Source organism: Mirounga angustirostris, unplaced genomic scaffold (assembly GCF_029215605.1).
Source record: "Mirounga angustirostris isolate CCGP_5_RB_7025 unplaced genomic scaffold, mMirAng1.0.hap1 SCAF_12, whole genome shotgun sequence".
Classification (NCBI taxonomy): Eukaryota; Metazoa; Chordata; class Mammalia; order Carnivora; family Phocidae; genus Mirounga; species Mirounga angustirostris.
This window is the reverse complement of record NW_026991720.1, coordinates 101,928,654-101,952,433: the sequence shown is the minus strand read 5'-3', so window position 1 is coordinate 101,952,433 and position 23,780 is coordinate 101,928,654. Positions and strand designations below refer to the sequence as shown.

Sequence of the window (23,780 nt, the reverse complement as noted above, 5' to 3'; positions counted from 1 at the left end):
CCTAGGGTCTATTCACTCACTAGGGTTGGCATAACAAAGTAACAGACCAGGCGGCTTAAACAATACAGATTTATTGATTCACAGTCCTCCAGGCTGCAAGTCCGAGATCAAGGTGTGAGCAGGGCTGATTCCTTCTGAGGCCCCTCTCCTCCATGTGCAGACGGCCACCTTCTCCCCGTGTCCTCACCAGGTCCTTCCTCTTCATGTCTGTGTCTGATCTCCTCTTCTTATGAGGACGCATGTGTCCTCTTCATATCAGATTGGGGCCCACCTGTACGACCTCATTTTAACTTAATTTTCTCGGTTAAGACCCTGTCTCAAATTAGTCACATTGGGAGGAACTGGGGGGTAGCACTCGAACATGTGGATTTGGGAAGGAGGACACAATCCAGGCTGTAACGTAGCTCTAACAGGTGTCAAAGGCCAGAGTTGACCTCATATGCATGAGCCCAAGGAGATACAAGAAATGTGGGGTAGGGGTGGGGGAGGCTTCATCAGCAAGTATGATTGAAGAAAGAATTTACAAAGAAGGCCCAGAGTGATTGGTGATAAACTCCATGCCTGAGAGGCAGAGTGAGGCAGCCCACCCAAACCACTCTGATGCTGTGTGTTTTCCATTCTGAGCGCCGCGTTAAGCACTATTGTACTATGTTTGCTGATTGGAGCTGTGCATTGCATATAACCAACGGGCGGCTCTCAGGGGCTCTGCGGAGCAGTTTCAGATTCGCCCCTGATGGCTACCAGGCAGGCCAGCAGCAACCCAAATTTGGAATTTACAATTTGAGCAGCAAAAGAAGTCGTTCCCCTCGTGGGGGCCTCCCGATCCCCTGGGGGACCATGAAGCTAGGAGTGAGGTCTGCAAGCTTGTTTCCGCATTTTATTGAACCCAATCAATTTATACGACTCTTCTGGCTGGTGTGATACCAGTTCAGTCTGTCCGCGTGGCTCTCGTAGTGACCAGGGGCTCTGATTGGCGATGGTGTCGGTCTTTGAGGAAAAAGGGAAACTGGATTATTAATACGTACTGCTCGCTCGACTGTCTTTCAAAGTGTGAGGACTGTGGAACCAGAAGCAGTTGGATGGAGATCCACAGGTGACCCCAGGCTCTCCCAGGGCGTCAGTGTCTGACCCGTGATTAACCCTGCTGCCGAGTCTCATTTCCAGAAGCTTAGTAATAAAAACAATTCTTCCATGAAATTTGGAATCAAAAGCTCTAAGTAGATCTCTATTGTAGTTACCAAAAGGTGCCAGCAGAGAGAAGGACACATTCATCATATTTTTCAGTTCCATGGTATTTATGTTCTTTTGGCTGATGTCACTTAGCATAAAACAACACTATTATTATTATTTACTTTTGCAAAGAGAACTGAATCTAGCTGTGTAAAGCTAACGTTCATAAGTCAGCCTGATGCTCGTGCTCAGAAGTTGCTACTTCTGAGTTTGTTTTGGTTCTGAGTCAGATTTTCTAAATTCTGGACTTCTCAGTTTCTGCCTTTCTGTCCAAAGCCATTTAAACAGTAACCGTTTTTTTTTTTTTTAATGTATTTGCTTTTTAAAAAGACTTTTATTTATTTATTTGAGAGAGAGAGAGCGTGCACACACATGAGCGGGGTAGGAGGAGGGGCAGAGGGAGAGGGAGAAGCAGACTCCCCACTGAGCGGGGAGCCTGATGTGGGGCTCGATCCCAGGACCCTGAGATCATGACCTGAGCCAGAGGCAGACACTTAACCGACTGAGCCACCCACGAGCCCCTAAACAGTAACAGTTTTTTATTTATTTATTTATTTATTATTCTTTTTTATATTTTTAAGATTTTTTATTTATTTATTTGACACAGAGAGACACAGTGAGAGAGGGAACCACAAGCAGGGGAAGTGGGAGAGGGAGAAGCAGGCTTCCCGCTGAGCGAGGAGCCCGATGCGGGGCTCGATCCCAGGAACCCAGGATCATGACCTGAGCCGAAGGCAGACGCTTAATGACTGAGCCACCCAGGCACCCCAACAGTAACAGTTTTTTAAAAGGGGGAGGTCCATATGCTTTCTTGGGAACTTTTAGACGTGGTCAGATGTTGACCTTTAGGATTCAACCCAGTTAAATAACTTGATCAAAGTCATGGGTGTAGTACGTGGTGGAACCAAGATCTGAGTCCTAGACTGTGGCACGCTGATGATTTTGTGCTTCCAGCTGCACCACCTTACGTCCATGACAAATGGTGATGTAGTGGTATCTTGTGTGTGACCGAGAGAATTCTAGATACATGAAGAAGGGAAAGCTCCTACAGGTTTAGAGCACCTGCCCCACATTTGTGTCCACTAAATGCTGGATCAACTTGGCCAAGTGTTTATTTACGTGGATTCATCCTACATTTGACTCAGGCCATCTAGGACAAAATAAAGGTCTGTGTCCTTCAAAGTATGACATCTTGAGTTGGAATGAGAACAGAAACATTGAGTTCCTGGAGCTCCCTGAGGGCAAGGGGCAGCGGACAGAACAGTAGATCTCCAGACATAGACAAGACCCCAGACCTTATCAGGCCCGGAGCAAGCAGACTGGTGTCCCAAAGCCAACTCCAGCCCAAGGAGGTGTTCTGCTTGGCTCACCACACGTAAGACATTTGTTTGACTAGTACAGATATTTAACAAATGAGACGTTCATCTATATACCCAGATTGCCAATTTGCTGTCAAAATGGAATGATTCCAAATGGCAGTCATCTGCCAGAGCTGTGCTGGGTGGCTCCTTCGAAGGGCATTTTCTCTCCAGCTGACCACATCCCCACTTGGCACGATTTATCCATGGTCCTACAGCCACATGGAGAGAGATGTCACTTTAGGAGCCCAGATCCTGTGCTGTCATGTCCCGCCTCTTCAGTTTGAGTCAGCATCTTCTAGAACTTCGAGGTCAGAGTACTTACCGTCTAAAGATGTCTGGGTGGGCCATTTTCCTGTTGCATTCATGAGTCCCTTGGCAAATCTTTTACCTCCTTGTTTTCCAGTGGACCAGAGTGGAGAGTATCCTGATTATCTCTTCGTTTATGAAAAGTCAGTGAAATACATGTGAAAGCACTTTGAACCTAAGAATCTCTGAACAAATGAAAAAACAAAAACCAAAAAAGCCTGCAACTAGGTTAGTGTGGTTTCTAGGGGGGTTCCTGTTGAGTGTGCATCTTGTGGGAGATGACTATCCCCTAGCCGGGTGTTTGGTCCCTGGGCAGACTTCCTGCAGAGACTCGTCATCGGGGAGGGGCTCTTTGGGGCTTGCCCATACATATTTCCTCAGTGGATGGCATCTCCGAATCTGATAAATCCCAACAAAAATCTAGTCTTGCTTTTTTTAATTCAGAAAAAATTGTTTTGGACAAATATTTGCCAAGCACTGGACAAGATGCTGGAGACATAATGACAAGCTTTGGAGTGCGTCCAGTAAACAGGCAGTGACCCAGGAGTGTGTGATGGGCTGTGAGGAGCATCATGGGGCTCTGCAGGGTATGCAGGTGGAAACGGCCCATCTAGACTCTGTGGCTGATGGTTTGTTTTTAAGTGACTGAGCAATCCTGGGGCAGGTTTCCGGGGAAGAGATAAGAGTCTGTCACAAACAGAACAGTTGTGAGTTTGGGTAGAGGATACGGTTTTCCACCCCAGCCTACATACCCTATAGCCATCCTTCGTGGTATGGTTCTGACCACATAGCTGGAAATCCTTTTTTTGCTGCTTCTGTTCCAAGCCTGAGATCCTGCCAGCTGGATTTCACTTCTCATTCTATTTCTGTCGGGCACTGGGGTGCGGCCAGGACATGGAGTGCCTTTCGAATCTGTAGAAAAGGATGATGTCAGGCATCTGCCCATGGCCCTGCAAGTTCTCTCGGAAGCCCTAGGCCTGTAGAAAAGCATAGGGGTGGAAAATTAAGATGCCATGTGGCTCTGAGCATTCCAGAAATGATTTTGCTTTAAACACGATGAGACCACCACTTGCTTGCCTGGGAATATAGAAGAATGATAGCCTGAGAATCTATCACTTACAAACTCATGAAATCCCAGATATCATATAAAACACATTTTCTTAAAAGCACAGCTGAAATGGCAAAAAAAAAAAAAAAAAAAAAAGATAAGAGAAATTAATCCTCGGAGATAGAATCTAGACAGGAAAGTCAGCCTTGCAGTGGTGGCCATCAGAGAGCATCCCCTGATGCCTGGGGCCCAGGCCTTGGGTCCTCGCAGCCAGGCTGGGGCACATGACAGGCCCAGGGCTCCAAGGGGAGAGCATCAGATCAGGATGTGTCTCATAAGGCTGTGCTCCCCCGAAGAGCATGTACTGCAAGGGGGCAGTGCAGACAGAGTGCCCCGGATGGGCCTCAGGGCTGGGTTGAGCTGACAGGTTTGCTGTGAATATTTGCTGTCTCTAGTGCACGCACTCTCTTACAAGCATGAAGCTCATATTCATGCTTCCCTGAGTGGTCCAAAAAATCCAGGTGGGATATTTTTGTTTAAAGGGGCCACAGGTACCTGAGAGAAGCAAATGCTCCCAGGAGGAATGCACACTCCACCCAGGCTGCAAGGAATCCCCACAAGTAGTGTTCCAAAGGAATGTGACAGCAGAATGAAAACCACACACTAGTAGGCGTGTGTCATCAACAAGGGTCTGCCAAGACCAACATAGGCCAGTAAGATGCAGATGTTGGGATACAAACGGAACTACTTAATATGCAAAAATATATATGTTGAAATAAACCGTATGGGTAAACAAAACAAGCATGTTCCAAATACTAGTCAGCTTTGAAGAGTCAGGTAGAACTTGCATAAAGGAACGATATAATAGTCTGAATTAATATTCAGTGGGAGGTTCAACAGCACGTCAGATAGTTTATGGGACAGTTCAGTGACCCAGGAGATAGATTTGAAGAAGCCACCCAGAGTGAAACACAGATGCACAGATGGATCATAAGAAGGAGATGTTTTGATTCGTGGAGGACAGGGAGAGAAGATTTAATATGGATCAGATCAGAATTCTGGAAGGGGCAGGAGGGAATATGGGAGAAATGAGGGGTTAGTGTCCCAGATGATCTACTTGAAACAGTTATTTTCCGATTCAGGAATCCCCACGAATCTAAAGAAAGATAAAAAGACATCCAACCCCCTAGCCATATCATAGTGAGATTGCAGAGCACCCAATGCAAGAGATTTTCAGAGCAACCAGCGAGAAAAGACTTGGCCTGCAAAATAATAGTAACTATGAGTACGGCTGACTTCTTCTCAACAGTGGAAAACTCCAAACAGTAGGAGATCATCTTTAAAGAGCAAAGAGAAAAGAAGAGTTAATCCAATTTATGTATCCAGCAAAACTATCCTTCAGGAAGGAGCATGAATAAAGATATTTTTATTTATTTTTTATTTTTATTTATTTATTTATTTAGATTTTTTAATTTTTATTTTTCGACAGAGAGAGGGAGACCGTGAGAGAGGGAATGCAAGCAGGGGGAGTGGGAGAAGCAGGCTTCCCGCCGGGCAGGGAACCTGACGTGGGACTCGAACGCAGGACCCTGGGATCATGACCGGAGCCGAAGGCAGACGCTATCAACTGAGCCACCCAGGCATCCGATATTTTCATTTTTTTTAAGATTGTATTTATTTACTTATTTATTTAGAGAGTGAGTTGGGGAGGGACCGAGGGAGAGAGAGAATCTCAAGCAGGCTCAGCACTTAATGGGGAGCCTGACCTGGGCCTCGATCTCACATCCTGAGATCATGACCTGAGCCAAAATCAGGAGTCGGATGCTTAACCAACTGAGCCACCCAATAGCCTCTTAAAGAAGATATTTTTAAACAAAAATAGAGCATGCCATCTGACAAACTGTTACTGAAAGAACTTCAAAATGCCATCTAAAGAATGAAATTCAGCAAGGAGGAATGTGACCCTGAAAGCCAAGCCACAGAGTCAAGAAGGAATGGAAGAAAACTCACTGCTCATTGAAGTGTAGACCAGTGGTTCTCCACTGGGGGTCATTCATGTTGAGGGGATGTTTGCAATGTGTGAGGACATTTTTGGGTCATAACTGGGGTGGGGTGGGAGGCCATTGACATCCGGACATGCTGCCCAAGTCCTACCATCAGGATGGAGAGCAGCCCCTGACAACCATTGTCAGGAGAGCTGGGGCTGAACACCCCATCTGTAGACTACCTAAGGAGGGGGGTGGTCTCCAGGCTGAATTTTGAGTTGGGAACTTTATCCTTGAACACGCAAGAAATGCCACTAGATACAACGCAAATGTTCTTGGAGAAAAGTCATTGTGGGGGGCCCAGCTAGCTCAGCTTTAGGCCAAGTCATGCCATAGGTGAGCAGTTCCAAAGGCCCCTCCTGCATTCCAGGGCTGCTGGTCACGGACGCCGCCAAGCTCCCATCACCTGTGGAGGTGTGCTTTTGCCCTTCCTGTGGTCACATTCAGATCACTTCAAGGTGATGCGCCCCTCTTGCTTGGCTCTTGGTACCGCTCTCAGTACCTGTGGTCCACGAGGTAGCTCAGAAGTAAATAGTATCGTCTCTACCAAAATCTACCAGAGGGACCGGTCCTTCTGTATGGTCCTTTTGCTGTCCCCATAGGTTGGCAGGCCACACTAACGTATTGCCCTCGTTCAGCTTTAAAAACAATTTCTGACTTCTGTTTTACTTCCAAATCTCATGGGACTTTGGAAAAGGTATCTCAGTATCTCCGTAGAGGCTTAAAGCAGATAAAACACAAACTTAGTTTCCAGCAAGCTGTGACTCATTCATTAATTCCCATTAAGGTGTCAGAAGCGATATGTGTTCCTGGTCACACTCTTGAACAGGGACACAGAGCCCTCGGCCGGCGGACAGGCTGTTAGGGTGGCATCTCTGTCCCCGCAGCCACAGTGCAGGGAGTCCCCAGGTGGCCAGGATGCAGCGGTCCCTTGTCTTGTAGGGCACGTCTGCCCTGCACACCTGTGCCTCGACCCGCTGGTGGCCTCGCCATGTCACACACGCAGACACGTCAGGGGTGCGTAGCTTGGAAGAGAAGGAGATCTGACAAGGCCACTGCCTTTCCTTGGCCTGTGCGAGCAGGGGAAGCAGGCAGCCTGAGGGACGAGCTGTGCTCTGATGTCAGCCTCTCGGCTCAGGTCAACTCCCACTGATGGCAGAGTTCCCCTCTGGTCCCCACACCCTCCAGGACGCCAAGGAAGAAAGCTCATCTTGCTCCCGGTGACAGCAAGGGGGCACCTGGCACAACTTCATGGTCCGCTCTCTGGCACCACACTGCCTGGGCCTGAGCCCCAAGAGAGCTCTTCTTGGGAGAGAGCCCTGCAGTGTCTTCTCCACCCAAGCCGAAAACCCCATGGAAAGGGACTTCATTAACTGGAGACACGGCTGGCAGTGTCCTGTTGTAATTCCAGGATCCTCTGGAAGAGGCTCAGCTTCAGGAAGAATGCAGGGCCAACGGTGTGAGTCGGCAGTGCCTGCCGGCCTGGGCTCAGGCCGTGGTCCAGCACCTTCCGGGTAATTGGCAGCTGACACAGGCTGAACGGAGTTTCAAGGCAGCCAGACTCTGACCTCAGATGCTGTCCAGACGGGTGTCTGTGTGGCCACCTGATAGTTGGGGAGTGTGAGCCCTGTTCCTGGAACCTGGCCAACTTTGGGCAGAAGAAGTGGACACACTCCTTTGGTCGTCTTCATTCCTTCCTGCTGAAGATGAGCATTATTACCATCGTCTCAAACAAGGAATGCCAAAATGAGCAGCGGGGTTTAGTTTTCTTCTCGGGTGTGTGTGTGTGTGTGTGTGTGTGTGTTGGGACGAGGTATGCCCTTTGGTTTCAGTGTGTTGTTTTTTTCAAGTTTGTCACAGTCCCCACCACTCCCTATTGTGCACTCGTTCACCACCTTGTTTCCTTACCTGACAGGCCCCTGAAAAAATTGAATTTATGATCCTTGAGAGACCCGATCCCATGTCATGCCCACCTTTTATTTTATTATTTTTTAAAGATTTTATTTTATTTTATTTTTTTAACGATTTTATTTATTTATTTGACAGAGAGAGCGAGAGAGCACAAGCAGGGGGAACAGTAGAGGGAGAGGGAGAAGCAGGCTCCCCACTGAGCAGGGAGCCTGATGCGGGGCTCGATCCCAGGACCCTGGATCATGACCTGAGCCAAAGGCAGATGCTCAACGACTGAGCCACCCAGGCGTCCCTCATGCCCACCTTTTAAAAGCCTACTCTTTGGAAGGCATTTAATTTTAATCATTTATATATTAAGGGAGGACCAAGCTCTCTGTTTCTTTCCCACAGGGATTACTTATCTTTCACCCTTTACTCTAATTCTAAAACAAGAGGCTTTCGATCTTCCCATTTTTAAAACCAGAGAATTTTGGCTTTAATGACATTTTTTACAGGGACATTATCAACCCACTCTGCCCCCAGGTAGGTGGTAGAGCCCCATTGGGAATGTGTCCCTTCTATTAAGAGCTTAGTTTAGGAATCTGTGAATGAGCAGATCCTCTATTAAAGTAGCCCACCAAAAATCTCAATGTTACCTGCTCCCGGGGTGGGTGGACAGAGGCCCCGTGTGGTTCCCATTGCCTGTGGTCATGGTGCCTCCTCTCTCCATGCCCTGCTCTGTGTGCAGAGGGCCGCGGGTTGGCCCACCGTGAGCACATGTCTGCCTCCACCACAGAAACTGAGAGACACGTCTCACCATTGTGGGGACTGGGAGCGGGGTCTGGTTCTGTTGAAGCTCGAAGATGGCCGCCTCCACCCTGTGTCCTCCCACAGTGGAGAGAAAGCCCAGCGTGATCGCCAGGCTCTTCCTTTCCTTCGAAGGGCACTGATCCCCACCTTGGGGCCCCAGCCTCCTGACCTCAGCTCCTAACATCTCCTCCTCCTCATATCATCCCATTGGGGGTTAAGGCTCCAACCAATGAATTTTGGGGGGACACAAACATGCAGTGCATAACAGGAGGCTGGCATACTTTTGGCTGCATCTGATCTGACCATGTAATCAGGGCATTCCAGAATGTTCACCAGGTCTGGATCTTTAGCCCAGAAGAAATAATCTTCCTCATTTTTGTCTTAGCCACTCAACTGTTGGCCTCAGAGTGGAAGATGCCATGTAAATACTGCCAGCATTTTCCCCCCTCTCTTAGGTGAGATCCCACATGCTCTGTATTAATCTGAGGGAATTCATCACAAGAGGATTTGAAAGGCATTCTTAGACAGACGGTCTTGCCACAAGCTAAGCCATAAAGAAGGAAAAGTCATTCCTTCATGTGGCGTTGGGTTGTCAGACTGTTGTACTGTTGATCTGCTGGGCGGTAGGTGGGGTGGCTTTCTTCCCAAGACTGGAAGGCTGACAGCTTCTGGGGACAGTTCTTAATTAAGTCCCTTTGTGTGCAAATCCGCTCTCTGACAGAGAGTGGAAAGACAAAGAGAACAAAAAAATAATCTTTCTCGAAGGGCTCTGCGTGGCAACCGGCTTGTGCTGGAGGCTGGAAGGGGGCTGAAGATCAAGCAGAAGGGAGGGCAGAGGGGCACGCAGGGGTCCGGAGCCGTCCGTGCTGGCCTGACTGGCCGAGGGAGCCTGGAGGACGAGGTCCAGCAGGTGCCTCCGTGTCCCCGCTGGACCCTACTGCTGCCCTGTGTGGAGACGGAGCTTTGGGGTGCCTGGGCTGGTTGAATAAGACAGTTCCAGGTAAGGAACCTGAGGTAGCCTGGGGGAAAGATTTAGTTCGAGGCGACAGCATTGTCCTGGTCCCAGCGTCTTGCAGGGAGTCGGACGAGGCCGGTAAGAGGCAGTGGGGTGAATTCAGTGCATTCATGACACTCATAGATGAGTGGCCAGGTGGTCCAACCAGACCCTGCGTTCAGGCTGCTGCTGGGACTTGCTGTGTGGTTCTTGACAATGCACCAGACTTGTGGGTGTGTTTCGAGCCAGGAAAAAAATTTTAAAAAGCACAGTTGAAAGGCAGCGCTCCTGCATTTTTCTCCAGCTCCCAAATAACACAGCTCCAGGTGATCGGAAGCTAGCAAGACCTGGTAATTTACATAGAAGCGGACTCTGTGATTTCCCTCTAAGTGCATCTTGCTAACAAGTGTGACACTGGGCACTTTGGAAACAGGCTCAGCCGCTGGAAAGGACGCTTCCGCCATCTGGTGACTGAAATGTGACAGTGACTTTTGGAGAAGCTGCTTGTCATCCCCCGCAATGACCGCTGTTAGTGACCAGCCTTTTTGCTTGGTGCCTCTGGCAACTTGCAGCTTAAGTCATTAATTCACCATCCTCAGATTAATTCCGTAGCAGGGTCAGGATGTGTAAACACGACTCAGACGTGCAAACACCGAAGTACTGCGCCTTAGCTTTCGAAGGAGTCCTTCTGTGCTGTGACTCCCCACATCTGATGATAATGGAAAGCGTGGTCCTTTGAGGTCTTAGGAATCTCATCATTTTGGGGTAATTACTCAGCACTGCAGGATTTCTCCCCTTGGAAGATGTCTCTCATCTCTTTTTATTCTTCCCAAGGTGGTGCTGGGAGCTCACGTAGCCTCTTGGCTTTGGGAAGCGCACCTTGTCCCGTGTAGAGAGGGCCTCCTGTGCCAGGCGCAGGGGCTCCCGTGTGGCCAGGAGGGGGGTGTTGTGCTGTCCCCCGGGGCTGTGGCTGTGGGCTTCCCTTCTGCTCTATGCTGCTGCCCCATCCCCAGGCTCTCAGGATCCCCACTGGGCTGTCTGGCTGTGAGGTCCCCCCGCTCCAGGTCCCTCCCCATCGCTATGGCCGTCCCATCCTCCTCACCTTCCTTAACCATCTTTCCTCTTATTCCAACCAGAAGCCACAACTTTGCCTTGAAATTTCTTACTATGTGCACATCTCAGTTGGCGTCTGTGACTTTCTTCCATTCTGTTGGTTTCTCTTTCACTCATTTATGGCTCAGCCCCTCCCCCGAGTTCGGGACTCGACTCCTTCAGAATCTGGAGGCTCTGCTTTCTGATCTCAGGCATGCATCGAGCTCCTCAGTTCCCAAACGTTGGTTTACACATTCTCGGGTCCCTTCTGCAAAGTCGCTGCCTTAGCGTTCACGTCCCGCTGACGACCGAACCTTCTCTTCCATCTGTGGATCACATGTGTCCTCTAAATCCCGATCCCTCTCAGGGGAGAGATTCGTCTTTGTTCCCTCGCCTCCAGGTGTGGGTGTCTGATCCCGGCGCAGCTGTTTATGAGGCGCTGAGCCACTCTTCCTGCGGCAAAGCTGAGAGTTTTATTTTTTGTGTTTTTCATAATGGGCCATGCAAGTTCATTTCAGCTCTTTCCGGCCATCTCTTTCTCGACTCCGTCAAGATCTAGTGAGCCTGGATATTTGCACTGGCTCAGTAACCGTAACAATCCCAGACGTGACGGAGACCTGGCCCTAGTTTTGAGTTGTCCCTGAATTGAGTTGGCTGCTCATCCACAGCCTGGGATCGGGGGTCTCGGTGCCGGAGAGTCTCTGCTCTAAGCCAGCACGCCTGGGAGAATTCAAGGGGTTTGGAAGGAAGGGAAGCACGGGCGGGGGTGGGGGGTAGGTAGAAGGAACTCCAGATCTCAGTGTCCTTCTTTGTTGTCATGTTAATCTTACTTCATGTCATTGCAGCGTCCAACAGTTTGGGGGTTCTCAACGGAACGCCTCTGCCGATGGAGGAAACCGAAATGGGGAGATTTTATCTGATGGTGAATGGTTTTCTTTGTGAAGGTTCTGTGCTCTCAGCTCCTCTGCTCTTTCTTCTCTGTGTGGAAATTAATCCCATCTATGAAAACGTTACAGTTGTTCGGGGATGTTCTGCCTCCCAGTTGTCTGTTCCTAAGGAAGCATCTGCATCCAGCCTGGAATTGCCCCCTGACCACGAGGACGCAGTGCATTTGGTGGCACGCCGGTGTCATGGTCCTCTTCCAGCAACCCCAGCAGAAAGTTCCAGATTGGCATATGGCAGTGGTTGCCACTGAGGCAACCGGATTCAGGTGGCACATGGCATTGTCTGCCTCTCACCCAGCCAGTGGCCCTTTTAGGCAGCACAGAACAGGAGGGTGTGTTTAAGCTGGATTTGAGGAAAGAAGGCGGGTCTTCTGGTGCACGGGGAGCGAATCTGCTCTGTAAGAAGGATGGAGTGAGTTTCTGCCCTCCCGAGGGGAAAGAGATTTGGGACACAGACAAGACCAGGATTCCCTATTCAGCGCGCTTTCTGCAATATTTCAGAGCCTGGTCCTTCTCGTGCTGATAATGATTATAATCACGGTTACGAAATTATACAAGGCAGTGCTTCCTACAGATCGACACCTCATTGCAACTGAGTTCATTAATGTAAAATATAGGTGATAAAATATAAATTTGCTCATATACTCCTCGTTTAGAAGCGTCCCACTCAACCTCTGTCCCACTCTCGTATAGATCTTTAATTTGTACGTATAGGGCACTCGACTTAAGCAATATCCGTTTGAGTAGGCGTCATTTCACATTTGAGAATTGTCTCACCTATAAATTATGGTTCCTGTTCCTGCTTATTTGTTTCAGAATAGGTGCAATCTTTATTTTATGGTCCTTACAGCCAACGTACATGCGATATAGACATGTGTATAATTACTGAACATTACGAGGGTCTAATTCTGAGCTACCCTCAAGTTAATAGCTCTCTGGAGCTTCTGCTGTGCATTGTGTTTATGGCCGCTTCACTGAGAAAATGCTCAGGTTTGAGGGTAAATTTCTTGGATCCACCTTGAAGAGAATCATTTGGCCGAGTAAGCCAGGCCAGCGCCCTCAGCCTGGACCCTGGATCTGAGGCTAGCCCCAGGGCACTTGACCTGCTGCCATTCTTGCTAACCAGCCCAGCTCCCGCCCATGCTCTGCTCTTCCCTTCCAGAAACATGGCGGAAGTGGTCTTCATCTCTCTGGTTTCAGGACAGGGATGACTGAACAAATACCACGGAGCTTGTCTTTAGTCTCGCTCCCAGTTCCTATTCTCTTTACCTGACACAAGTCCTGCATCCTCCTGGCACACAGTGGGTGCCTCGGGAATGGGGACCTTTCCTCACATGCCCAGCTGTTCTTCTAGGCTATGCGTCTAAATTCTATCTATTCAGACCTTGGGTTTGTAACTGGAGGATGGCAGAGAAGGGTATTTCTGTCGGAAGGCATGCCGTACAGAATGTAGGCTGTGATTTGCTAACGAGAGGGGCTACTGTTTCAAAGTTAGGTTACCCCTGGTAAAATGTCTTTTGGGCACCGAACAGCTTTGGAAGCAGAGAAAGGATTTCCTTGCCTGACTGCAGAAATGCACCTGGCGAGTTCATGTTGCTGGTCGCAGACTCAGTAACGCACAGGGCATGTTTTAGCTTCCACGGGGGACAAAGAACCCCGGGGACGGCGGGAGGCCTTCTGGTGCCCTTGCTGGTGGGTGAGGACTCTGCAGCGTTGGGACTGCTCTGACCCGGTGGGTAGGGTCAGAATCCTCTCATGGGGCAGGCAAACCTCCACCAGAGTCCTTCCTGCTGGAGTCAGCTCCCTGCACCTGCTTCTGTGGGGGATCCTGGGGCGGGGGGCTCCAGGAGTCAGCTCCCTGCACCTGCTGCTGTGGGGGACACTGGGGGGCAGCGCTCCAGCCATACGTGTGACGTGATGAAATAAGCCAGAAAGAGGGTCACAGGCACCCGGAATGCCAGGTGCGCCCCATGACTGCTGACCCGAGCCCTGTGTCGAGGCCCTGGGCTGAGGCTTCCAGTCTTCTGGGTAGCTTCCCCCCATCTCAGCCCGGGGAGGACCCCGGTGGCTCCCCCATAGAGGAGCCTGAGCAGAAGGTGCTCTCCTGAGGATCGGACAGACCCAGCGACAGCGCTAGTGTGGGAGTCAGGGGTGCAGAGGTGGGACAGGACTGGCAGCAGGGAGATCTCAGCTGTCCTGAGTCCAGCGGGGTCTTGTCACACCTCTCCTCTGTGACTCAGTAACGCTGAGCTCGTGCAGCTGCGTCTTCCTGGGCCAGCCAGTGAGTTCACGTGGGTGGGAAGTGAGGTGATGGGCTTAATGAGGGGAGGGGCCGGCTGCACCTGTGCTTCCCAGTGGAGAGTTGGGTGAAGCCTGACCCTCAGTGATCAGGGCCAGACACGCAGAGGCGGGCAGAGGGGCCCAGCAGGAGGTCTCGGGGGCGGGATTGGGACCACCCCATGCCCTGGGACCCGGCCACTGACGGGAGGCTGGAGAGTTCTATTAGGTCACCCCCTTCCTGGGCAGGGGTCCTGGGAACCATGATCAGATGGGGAGCTCTGACTCAGAGCAGGCAGGAGCCCTATGAACAGCATGTGGAGGCCTTTGCCCAGGTGGGACCGCTGTGGACATGGTGTCATCTCGGGGGATGGGCAGGGCCTGGCCGCCTGGCTCTGTGTGGGACTCAGCAGAGCTGAACCTCCTGTGTGAGGGACTGGAGTCCCGCGTGGGGTGTGGTGAGGACAGGCAGAGCAGGTGGTAGGGGGTGAGGCCTGAGTGTGACATTCTGGTTTGTGGTGATCCTGCTTCTGAGCCTCAACTCATATGTATGTATATATATATATTTATTTTAGGTTTATTTCTTTGAGACAGAGAGAGCGAGCAAGCAGGGGGCGGGGCAGGGGGAGAAAGAGAATCCCAAACAGACTCAACACTGAGCATGGAGCCCTACCTGGGGCTCGATCCCAGGACCCTGAGATCATGACCTGACCCGAAACCAAGAGTCGGATGCTTAACCGACTGAACCACCCAGGTGCCCCTCAACTCATATTTTTGAGACATGAACACATCTCCAAAGAGTTGAATCAGGATTTCTAAATGTTCTGTGATAGCAAAGCTCATAGTAGAACTTTTGATGAAGTTGCAGAACCTTTAAGAAGGTAGCAGTCCGGGCTGGGGGCATCCACGGTCCGAGCTTCGCTCTGTGCCGTGGACACGGTGAGCTTGCAGAGCCAGGAGCAGGAGGTTCCGGGCTGTCTTGCCCAGGATGTGCTTACTTGTGTGGGGAGCTGTGGGGTGAGGCCGCCTCTAGTCCTGCTTCCCTAGTGTCCACAGTCTTTGTGACCCACACCTGCTCCTTTGTGGTTTTTCCTGGAGCTCCCCTCGGGGACAGCTGGGAGGACTGGGCTCCCTTTCTTTCAAATTCCCAAACCAAAGTGGGGCTTTTTCCTGCATCCCTGCAGTGCAGCCTGCATGGGGGTGGTGCCAGGCTGTACCCCTTTCTTGAGGACAGACCCCAATGATTGCTGACCCTCTTGTTCCTTTCGGACGAGCCTGCCCTCTAGATGTGACTGTCCTTACCTCTTCTGGGTCCAGGGGGCCTGGCTCCCCACCATCTAATCCACCCTCTCTGTGCTGTGTGGCTTCGGTCCGAGTCCTTGCGCTGAAGGCTCAGACATGCAATGAACCGTGTCTCTTGCAGCTCAAGGTCTCTGCTTTTAAAACTCGCGATCCTTTTCTTATCCTGCTTGCTAAGTAAATCCACCCTTGACAGAAGGATGCTACAGGCTGAAGGGGGAATTAGTAGCGGGCAGAAAGAAAAGACAGTAGCAACAAAAAGCAAAGTTCGTTACAGTAGCAAGAAAGCCTCATGGTGCCCAGGGCGCTCCTGGAAAATGCGCCCTTGTGTTGTTGCAAGATTGGCGCCAGCTTCTAAGGCTGTCCTGCACACCAGCTCAACATTTTACCCTGGGCCGCTCACTCACACCCACACACACTCACACTCACACAGGTACGCCTCAGCGCTCACTCGCAGCCAGGTTGACTGTGGTCTAGAGCTGGACAAAAGCCTGTACGTTTAAATACAAACTGAGCCTTTGCTTCATGAGATTACCAGTGTATTTGGTAGAAATTTGAGTTGTTATTTTTGGCGTTGGCTAGGAGGAGGCATCCGTGAGTGTTGTAAGGGAGCGTTCTCTGGCTTACAGGTGCTGGTTGGTCAGGGTGTGTTATGCAGAGTGCCCAGGACCCCCCTGCCTAGGGCGCTCAGCCTGACAACCACCCCCCCCCACCTCCACTATCTTTTAAAGTGTCTATTTCCATGTAGCACCTTCTGCTTCTGGCTGTTGGTTCTGCATATGCTGTTTCTGCTTTGTCCTGGGTCAACCCCGATGGAAAATCACTCTAGTGGTGATTTCCAGGAAAAAAAAAAAAAATCATCCGCATCCCAGCCTGCGTGTCACCGTGGCAGGATCGAGTTGGTGGCATGCAGCCTTTCCAGGAATGTCATCGTGCTTAATTGGAGTGATCCGAGAGGTAGAATTTGGGCCGGTGCAGTGCAGAGAAGGCTCCAGGGCACGGGGTGGTGGAGGGAGGGCCCCCTGGAGGCGGTGGGGGAGAGAGGGAGCGCCTGCCTGAGCTCCGGAGTCGGGTCCCTTGGCAAGCTGCGTGTCCCCCGTCTGCTTCCTCATCGGTACACAGGGCGAGAATTCGATAGAGGTATTTTAGTGCTGCTGCGAGGGTTACGTGGGGTCGTCTTCAGCCACCTCCTGGCCAGGTACCTCCTTGCCTTGGCCCGTCCCACCCCCCTCTGCTATCTGCCCAGCTCTGGTGTGGCACCCGGCAGCGCTGTGGGAAGGGGTCCCTCCGGGGGAAACCCGCTCTGCTCCAGCACCCTGGCTTTGCCCTTTGCAAACCACCGGGCTGGATCCCGTTTCACATTCCTAAAACACCTGGGCGTCTTCACGGAAAGTCGGGCGGGAGGGAAGACGTGAGTCTGTATGGGGAGGATGGCGGGAGATCTGACCCTGACCGTGGGCGTGTGTTTCAGGTGTCCCCATGTGAGCGGTGCCGCTGCGAAGCCAACGGGGAGGTGCTGTGCACCGTGTCGGCGTGTCCTCAGACGGAGTGTGTGGACCCCGTGTACGAGCCTGACCAGTGCTGCCCCATCTGCAAAAATGGTACGTGAGCCGCAGGTCGAGCGCAGGCCCGCCTCCCAGCCGCCTCCCGGTTCACCCCAAGTTCCCTGCCTGCTTCGTGGTCGATGAAAGATGCATGCATGTGTGTGTTTGAAGGCGCGTCCGCACAGTCGGGGGCCCAGGGGGACAGTTGGGAGCTGTTCTGCACCGAGGCGTGCGCTCTCTTGCCAGTGTCAGCCCCATGCTCTATAGAGGACCCAAGAAGCGCTTGGGGGAGAAATTCAATTTCCAGAGTGAGGAGAGTCCCTTACTTTCATTTAACTTTGTTCTTGCAAAGCAGTTTCTCTCTTTCCGAGACAAATCAAACATGCTGGTTGGGCTCATTTACTTTTCATTATTAAGTGAATTAAACTTCGGACATAATTGAATATTTTTCATAAGTAAATTAGGCAGGAAGAGCACCCCCTGTCCAGTGAGAGCCCGGGCTCTCAAAAGCCTCATCTGCTTTCTGAAAAAGAAATGGCAAGATGTCCTGGATCATAATTTTTAAAGGGAGAGCGTTTCCTCAAACTGAATAACGAGAATGACTTTGTACCTTGAAGTACTGAGTGCTGTTCTGGGCATCACATTTTAAGAGGGTATTTGACAAGAGTGCGTTCCCAGGGACAGTGGGCCTACCAACGATGGCTCGAGAGGGCGGCTGGATGAGGCAGTTGAGTTGGAAGCAAGCTGACTCTGGATTCATGATCACGTCTTCAAGAGTTTGAGTCCTCTCCCTGAAGGAGGGACCTTCGGCGGTATCTGTGTGGCCCCAGGGCGTGGTGCTAGGACTCAAGGTCAGAGCCACAGATTGGCTCAGAAAGATGGGAGCATTTCCCTGACCTCAGCATTTCGGAGAAGGTGGTCAGCTCGAGAGGTGGTCAGCTCGTCGCTGCGGGCGTTACTGGCCCAAGCTGGAGGCCCTGCGATGTGGGCTTGGTAGGTGGCAGACGGTGACACAGCTGTTGTTAGTGTCCAGGGGGAATCTTTGGGAGGGTCAGTTAGGACTGGCAGGAATGGAGTCGGGGTGGGGAAGGGGAGGCAGGTAGAGAGGCTGGCGGCCCTCGAGGGGGTGTGGGGTGAAGCGAGCCTGCTGAGGAGCCAGTGGGCGCCTGGCGTCCATCAGGAGATCAGGGCGGCTCCTGTCCAGGCTGCAGTACCTGCTCGTGGACAGGGGAGCGCACTGCCCAAGTCACCTCTCATGGAGTCAGTGCTATTCAGTGGAAGGCTTAACTGTGGGGTGCTCAAATATTTGGTTACCTTAAATATCCAAGATACTGTGTGTTGTCTCTTGCCAAGCACGATAAGAAACAACATTTTGGTACTCGATAGGGTATCTGTGTTTGGATATTTCCAAAAGATGGGAAGATGTGATTTCAATCTCTGAGGAAGTTCTAGTCCTTGAAACTTGGTAAAGCTTTCAAACCTACAGAAAACCTGAAATGCTTGTACAATGAACAGGTGTAGACCCTTCACTACATTTACCTTTCATGAACATTTTGCCATTTTTGCTTTATCTCTTTTGGTCTCTGTCTTTGTCCCCACTCTTCCCCATCTCTGTATATAATCCAACTCCATCACTTTTATTTCTTTGTTCCTTCCCATCATACACCCTGGACACCTTCTATTTATATCACCACCAGCAGGAAGCCTACCGAGTACAGTTCAAGATTTTTCTTTGCAGGTCTGCTTGTGCTTAGGATTTATCCCAGTTAGGGTACAGAGTCAGTGGACTCTGTTTAGAAATTATCTGGATTAATTCTTTTTTACCATCCCCATGACATTGATATTATAACTGAAAGTTTGTACCTCTTAATCCCCTTCATCTGTCTCTCCCCTCTCCCACTCCCTCCCCTGTGGTGGTCACTGGTTTGTTCTTGAATTAATTCCTTATTGGTGTGCGTATGCTAAAATTTTAAGGATTCTTACTTTGATAGACAGCATGGGATGGAATAGGGCAGGATTTGGGAAATGGCATACTAGAGATTCTTAGAAGGAGCATAAATATGTTTTTGAAAACCAGATTCAAGAAGGATTACAGATTCAAGAAGGATTTGTATTAAAAGGTTTTGATCCAGGGGCTCGTGGGTGGCTCAGTCGTTAAGCGTCTGCCTTTGGCTCAGGTCATGATCCCGGGGTCCTGGAATTGAGCCCTGCGTTGGGCTCCCTGCTCAGCAGAGAGTCTGCTTCTCCTTCTCCCAGTCCCCCTGCTTGGGTTCTCTCTCACTGTGTGTCTCTCTCTCTGTCAAATAAAAAAAAAAAAAGATTTTGATCCAATTATGTCAAAACATCAACAACTTCTTATTTTCAGGAGTACCAAGTAGAAAGAGGTTTAAATGAGCCAGATAGAAAGGCTTTCTGCCATCTATAGTATTCTGACCTTGACAGGTTAAATGGTGCTTGGAATTCTTGGAATTCTTACCTAAAGATTGGCTTGAAAAATGAGAAGAGTTTCTATTGAACTTGCATACTCTGTAATAATTAACTAAGATTAGTGAATAATTTATGGTTGTCGATCTCTGCCACCCACATACACAAAACAGTGTTGTCACGAGAAAATATTACACGTGGACTCAAAGATTATAGGACATCAAAAACAATGCCTTAGACAAAATTAGATGCTAGGATAGACATAGCTTGGATGGAATATGAAGGTTTTAAGTCCCGATCTCAGGAAACAGGCCTTTATTCTGCAAACTCTTAATGTCTTCACCTGTAGCATTAACTACTTCCTTCTCCCAACAAAGGGAAAATTACAGATCAGTTGCAAGCTGCCAAAGTCAATTGCGTCAAAGGGGCAAAAGTTTGAAACCAAGAATGCATGGGATTTAAAAAAATGATCACAAATCAAGTACAACTTAATATGTTCACTTTGGTGACTTGTATAGCTCAATCTCCCAAGGATTTTCTTTTGATAAAATGGTTTGTGTGGCACTGTTGGTTTTTTCTTTCCTTTCTCCCAGTGATACAAACAGCAAATGTTATTTATATGGACTTTCAGGATTTCAGATTTGCTCTGGAGACAGGGGCACCTCAGAGGTGAGGTTCACAGCACTCATTCCACTTAAGCCTCTTAGTCTCAGAACACTTGTGACATTAAAAATCAGGAGCCTCTGTTCTGCACGTGTGGACGCTCCTCTTTCATGCATGTGAGCAGGGCATGACCTTGACTCTGGGCCTTGTTAGAATCAGCTCTGATTCTCTAAAGGGGAATAGCATACCCAAGGTGGTATGAGGTACTTTGAGAGCACTAAGGCCCTGAGTGTAACGATTGTACATCTCACTGCAGTATTGTTGCCCTTAACAATACAGTTGACCCTTGAATGACATGGGTTTAAACTGTGTGGGTCCACTTATATGCAGATTTTTCCCCAATAAATACAAGACAGTCCTATAAATGTATTTTTGCTTCCTCATGACTTTCTTAACATTTTCTCTTCTCTAGCTTACTTTCTTGGAGAAGTACAGAATATAACACATACAGCATACAAAATATATGTTAATCAATTCTTTGTGTTATCGGTAAGGCTTCTGGTCAACCGTAGGCTGTGAGTAGTTAAGTTTTTGGGGAGTCAATAGTTATACACAGAGTTTTGACTGTGCAGAGGTCAGTTCCCTAAACCTGCACATTGTTCCAGGGTCGACTAGTTATTTGCAGCTTTATTTCCCCAAGAAAATAAATATTTTTTTGGAGAAGAAAATGAAAACTTTTATAAAATTTGTAAGAAAAATACTGAGACTTCAAATTATTAGAAGCACTTTCATGAAAAATATGTGAGAAACACTGACTAAGAATTAGAGGGTTTTTTTTCTCCCGTGTATCTCAAAGAGTAGGATAAAATCATAATTAAACCACATGTAGTGAGTTGGACAGAACTGAATGGTGTGTGTGTGTGTGTGTGTGTGTGTGTGAGAGAGAGAGAGATTCATATCAAGATCCTTCTCACAAGGAAAAACCTACTCTCATTTGGCCTCACCATTGAATCTTTCCAAAATCTTTACCAAAGAAATAACACCAATCTTTTGGAAATGCTTGGTTGCTATTTAAAAATGACATGATTTTTGTCCATTAAAAATATAAAGGAAACTACAGATATCAGAATTAATCCTTGATACAGAGTTGTTGTACGAGGTCAATATGTAAAAATCAGCCATGTTTCTATATACCAGCGACCAGTAGAAATGAATTAAAGACTAATCTTTCATGTAGTATATATATACAATGGAATATTACTCAGCCATCAAAAAAATGAAATCTTGCCATTTGTAACGATGTGGAACTAGAGGGTATTATGCTAAGTGAAATAAGTCAATCAGGGAAAGACAATTATCATATGATTTCACTCCTATGTGGAATTTAAGAAACAAAACAGAGTAGATCATAGCAGAAGGGGGGGGAGTAAAAAAGATGAAATCAGAGAGGGAGACAAACCATAAGAGGCTCTTTTTTAAATAAAGATTTTATTTATTTATTTGTTAGAGAGAAAGAGAGCACAAGCAGGGGGAGCTGCAGAGGGAGAAGCAGACTCCCTGCTGAGCAAAGAGCCCGATGTGGGACTCAATCCCAGGACCCTAAGCCGAAGGCAGACACTTAACAAACTGAGCCACCCAGGCGTCGCAGGAGACTCTTAATCATAGGAAACAAACTGAGGGTTGCTGGGGGGGGCGGGGAGTGGGGGATAGGGTAACTGGGTGATGAACCTTAAGGAAGGCACATGATGTAATGAGGACTGGGTGTTTTATATAAGACTGATGAATCACTGAACAGTACCTCAGAAACTAGTAATACACTATATGTTAATTAATTGAATTTAAATTAAAAAATAAAAAGGAGAAACAAAAGATAAAAATATTAAAAAATAAAAACTAATCTTTCAAGTAACATCATACATATTAAATACTTAGAAGTAAATCTAACAAAATTTGGCATGATTGCCACATTTAAAAATCTTAAAGCTTTATTGAGAGAAATTAAAGAAGTCTTAAGTAAATGAAAGAATATAGCATGTTCATCATGGGAAGACTCAATAATGTGAAAAATGTCAGTCTGCCTCAAAGGAAGCTCTTGTTTCAGCACAATTCCAGTAAAAAAGGCAAAAAACAAAACAACAAAAATGATGTTGTGTATGTGTGTACATGTGTGGATATTACCAAACTGATTCTAAGATCCACATGGAAATATAAAAGTTAAAAACTAGCCAGTGCGGGCGCCTGGGTGGCTCAGTCATTAAGCATCTGCCTTCGGCTCAGGTCATGGTCCCAGAGTCCTGGGATCGAGTCCCACATCGGGCTCCCTGCTCCGCAGGAAGCCTGCTTCTTCCTCTTCCACTCCCCCTGCTTGTGTTCCCTCTCTCACTGTGTCTCTCTCTGTCAAATAAATAAATAAAATCTTTAAAAACAAAAACAAAAACTAGCCAGTGAAATGCTGAAGGAGAACAGCAAAGCTGGAAAATGTATGAAAGTAAATAATATATTGTGATATTGTCTCAAAGATAGAAAGACTGACAACTGGGAGCAGAATAGAATCAGAAAAGACACCGACATAAAGATCACTAGATGTACGATTAAGCTGGGTTGCAGTACAGTGGGCTGGGGTAGGGGGACCTCTCCAATTAATGGTGCTAGGTGAGATTGGTTATAAGATATAAGCTACCTTGTCTTCTACCTCACACTGTACAAAAGAATCAATTCCAGATAGCATTTAAATATGAAAGTTAAACTAATAATGCTTTTAGAGGAAAACATAGGAGACCACTGTTATGATTTTGAGTAGGCAAAGATTAATTTAAAAGGACACTAAAAACATCAACCATGATGAAAGGAATTGATAAATTGGACTTTGTTAAAATTACGAACCTCTGTTCATCAAACAACACTCATTAAGCCAGGGCAAAGAAGCCCATATATATAGGAAAAAATGCAACACATAAATCTGATAAATGACTAAACAACTCCAATACATAAAAACGAAGCTGAGAGATAAAAAAGAGAGAAAACCATAATGCAGATTCCCAACTCTCTTTGGATCTGGGTGTCCTCCTGTTCCACTGATCAGAGAGACACATCTTCTCAGTGAGATTTGAGTACTGCCACTCCCCACTACTTCCAGGGCCTATTCTTGGTACAAAGACATGAGAGAAAGAAAACTGGATTTCCTGTTTTAATGAAATTAAATTAGAATTACTCTAAAGTAGATTGTGATAAATCGAGATGCATATTTTAATTCTTAGAACAGTAATTAAAATCAACAAAAGAATTAAACACGGCACACTAAAAATACTTATCTAACTTAAAAAAGGTAGTCAGAGAGGAACAGAAGATTAAAACCCAGGAAACTTGCAGAAAACAAATAAAAATGTATGAACTTAATAACACAGCCCCAAAATACCTAAGGTAAAAATTGACACAATTCAAAGGAGAAATAGAAACTTCAAATAATTGTAGTTAGAAATTTCAACAAACCATCCAATAATTCATAGAAAAACTAGACAGAAAATTAGCAAGGCTATAGAAGACTTGAATGACACTCAAGTAACTTGAGCTGACATACGTGTGAAAAATAGTACCAACCACTGAGGAATTCTTTACAAGTGCAGGTGGACATTCTCTAGGGCAGACCATTTGTCAGGACATAAAACAAGTCTTACTGTATTAATATAAAAGACAATTACATAAAGTATATTTTTTGAGCACAACAGAATTCAACAGAATTAAACAAGCACTATAAACAAAAAAACTTATGATACTTAACAAAAACTGTATGTCCACAAAATTGAGAACATGTGCCCACATAAAGATGTGTATGTAAATGTTCATAGCAGTATTATCCTTAATAACCAAAAAAAAAGAAAGAAAATGGAAATACTCCAAATGTGCATTAACTGGT

At 47.8% G+C, this 23,780-nt stretch overlaps 1 protein-coding gene across 1 annotated transcript in view; it reads left to right on the top strand.

Moving 5' to 3' along the window:
• VWC2 (von Willebrand factor C domain containing 2) overlaps positions 1–23,780 on the top strand; it is a 110,269-nt gene that overhangs the window by 4,155 nt on the left and 82,334 nt on the right. Inside the window, exon 2 of the mRNA XM_045865155.1 lies at positions 16,768–16,897. Coding sequence (XP_045721111.1) covers positions 16,768–16,897 — 130 coding nt within the window. The remainder of the gene's footprint in view (positions 1–16,767; positions 16,898–23,780) is intronic.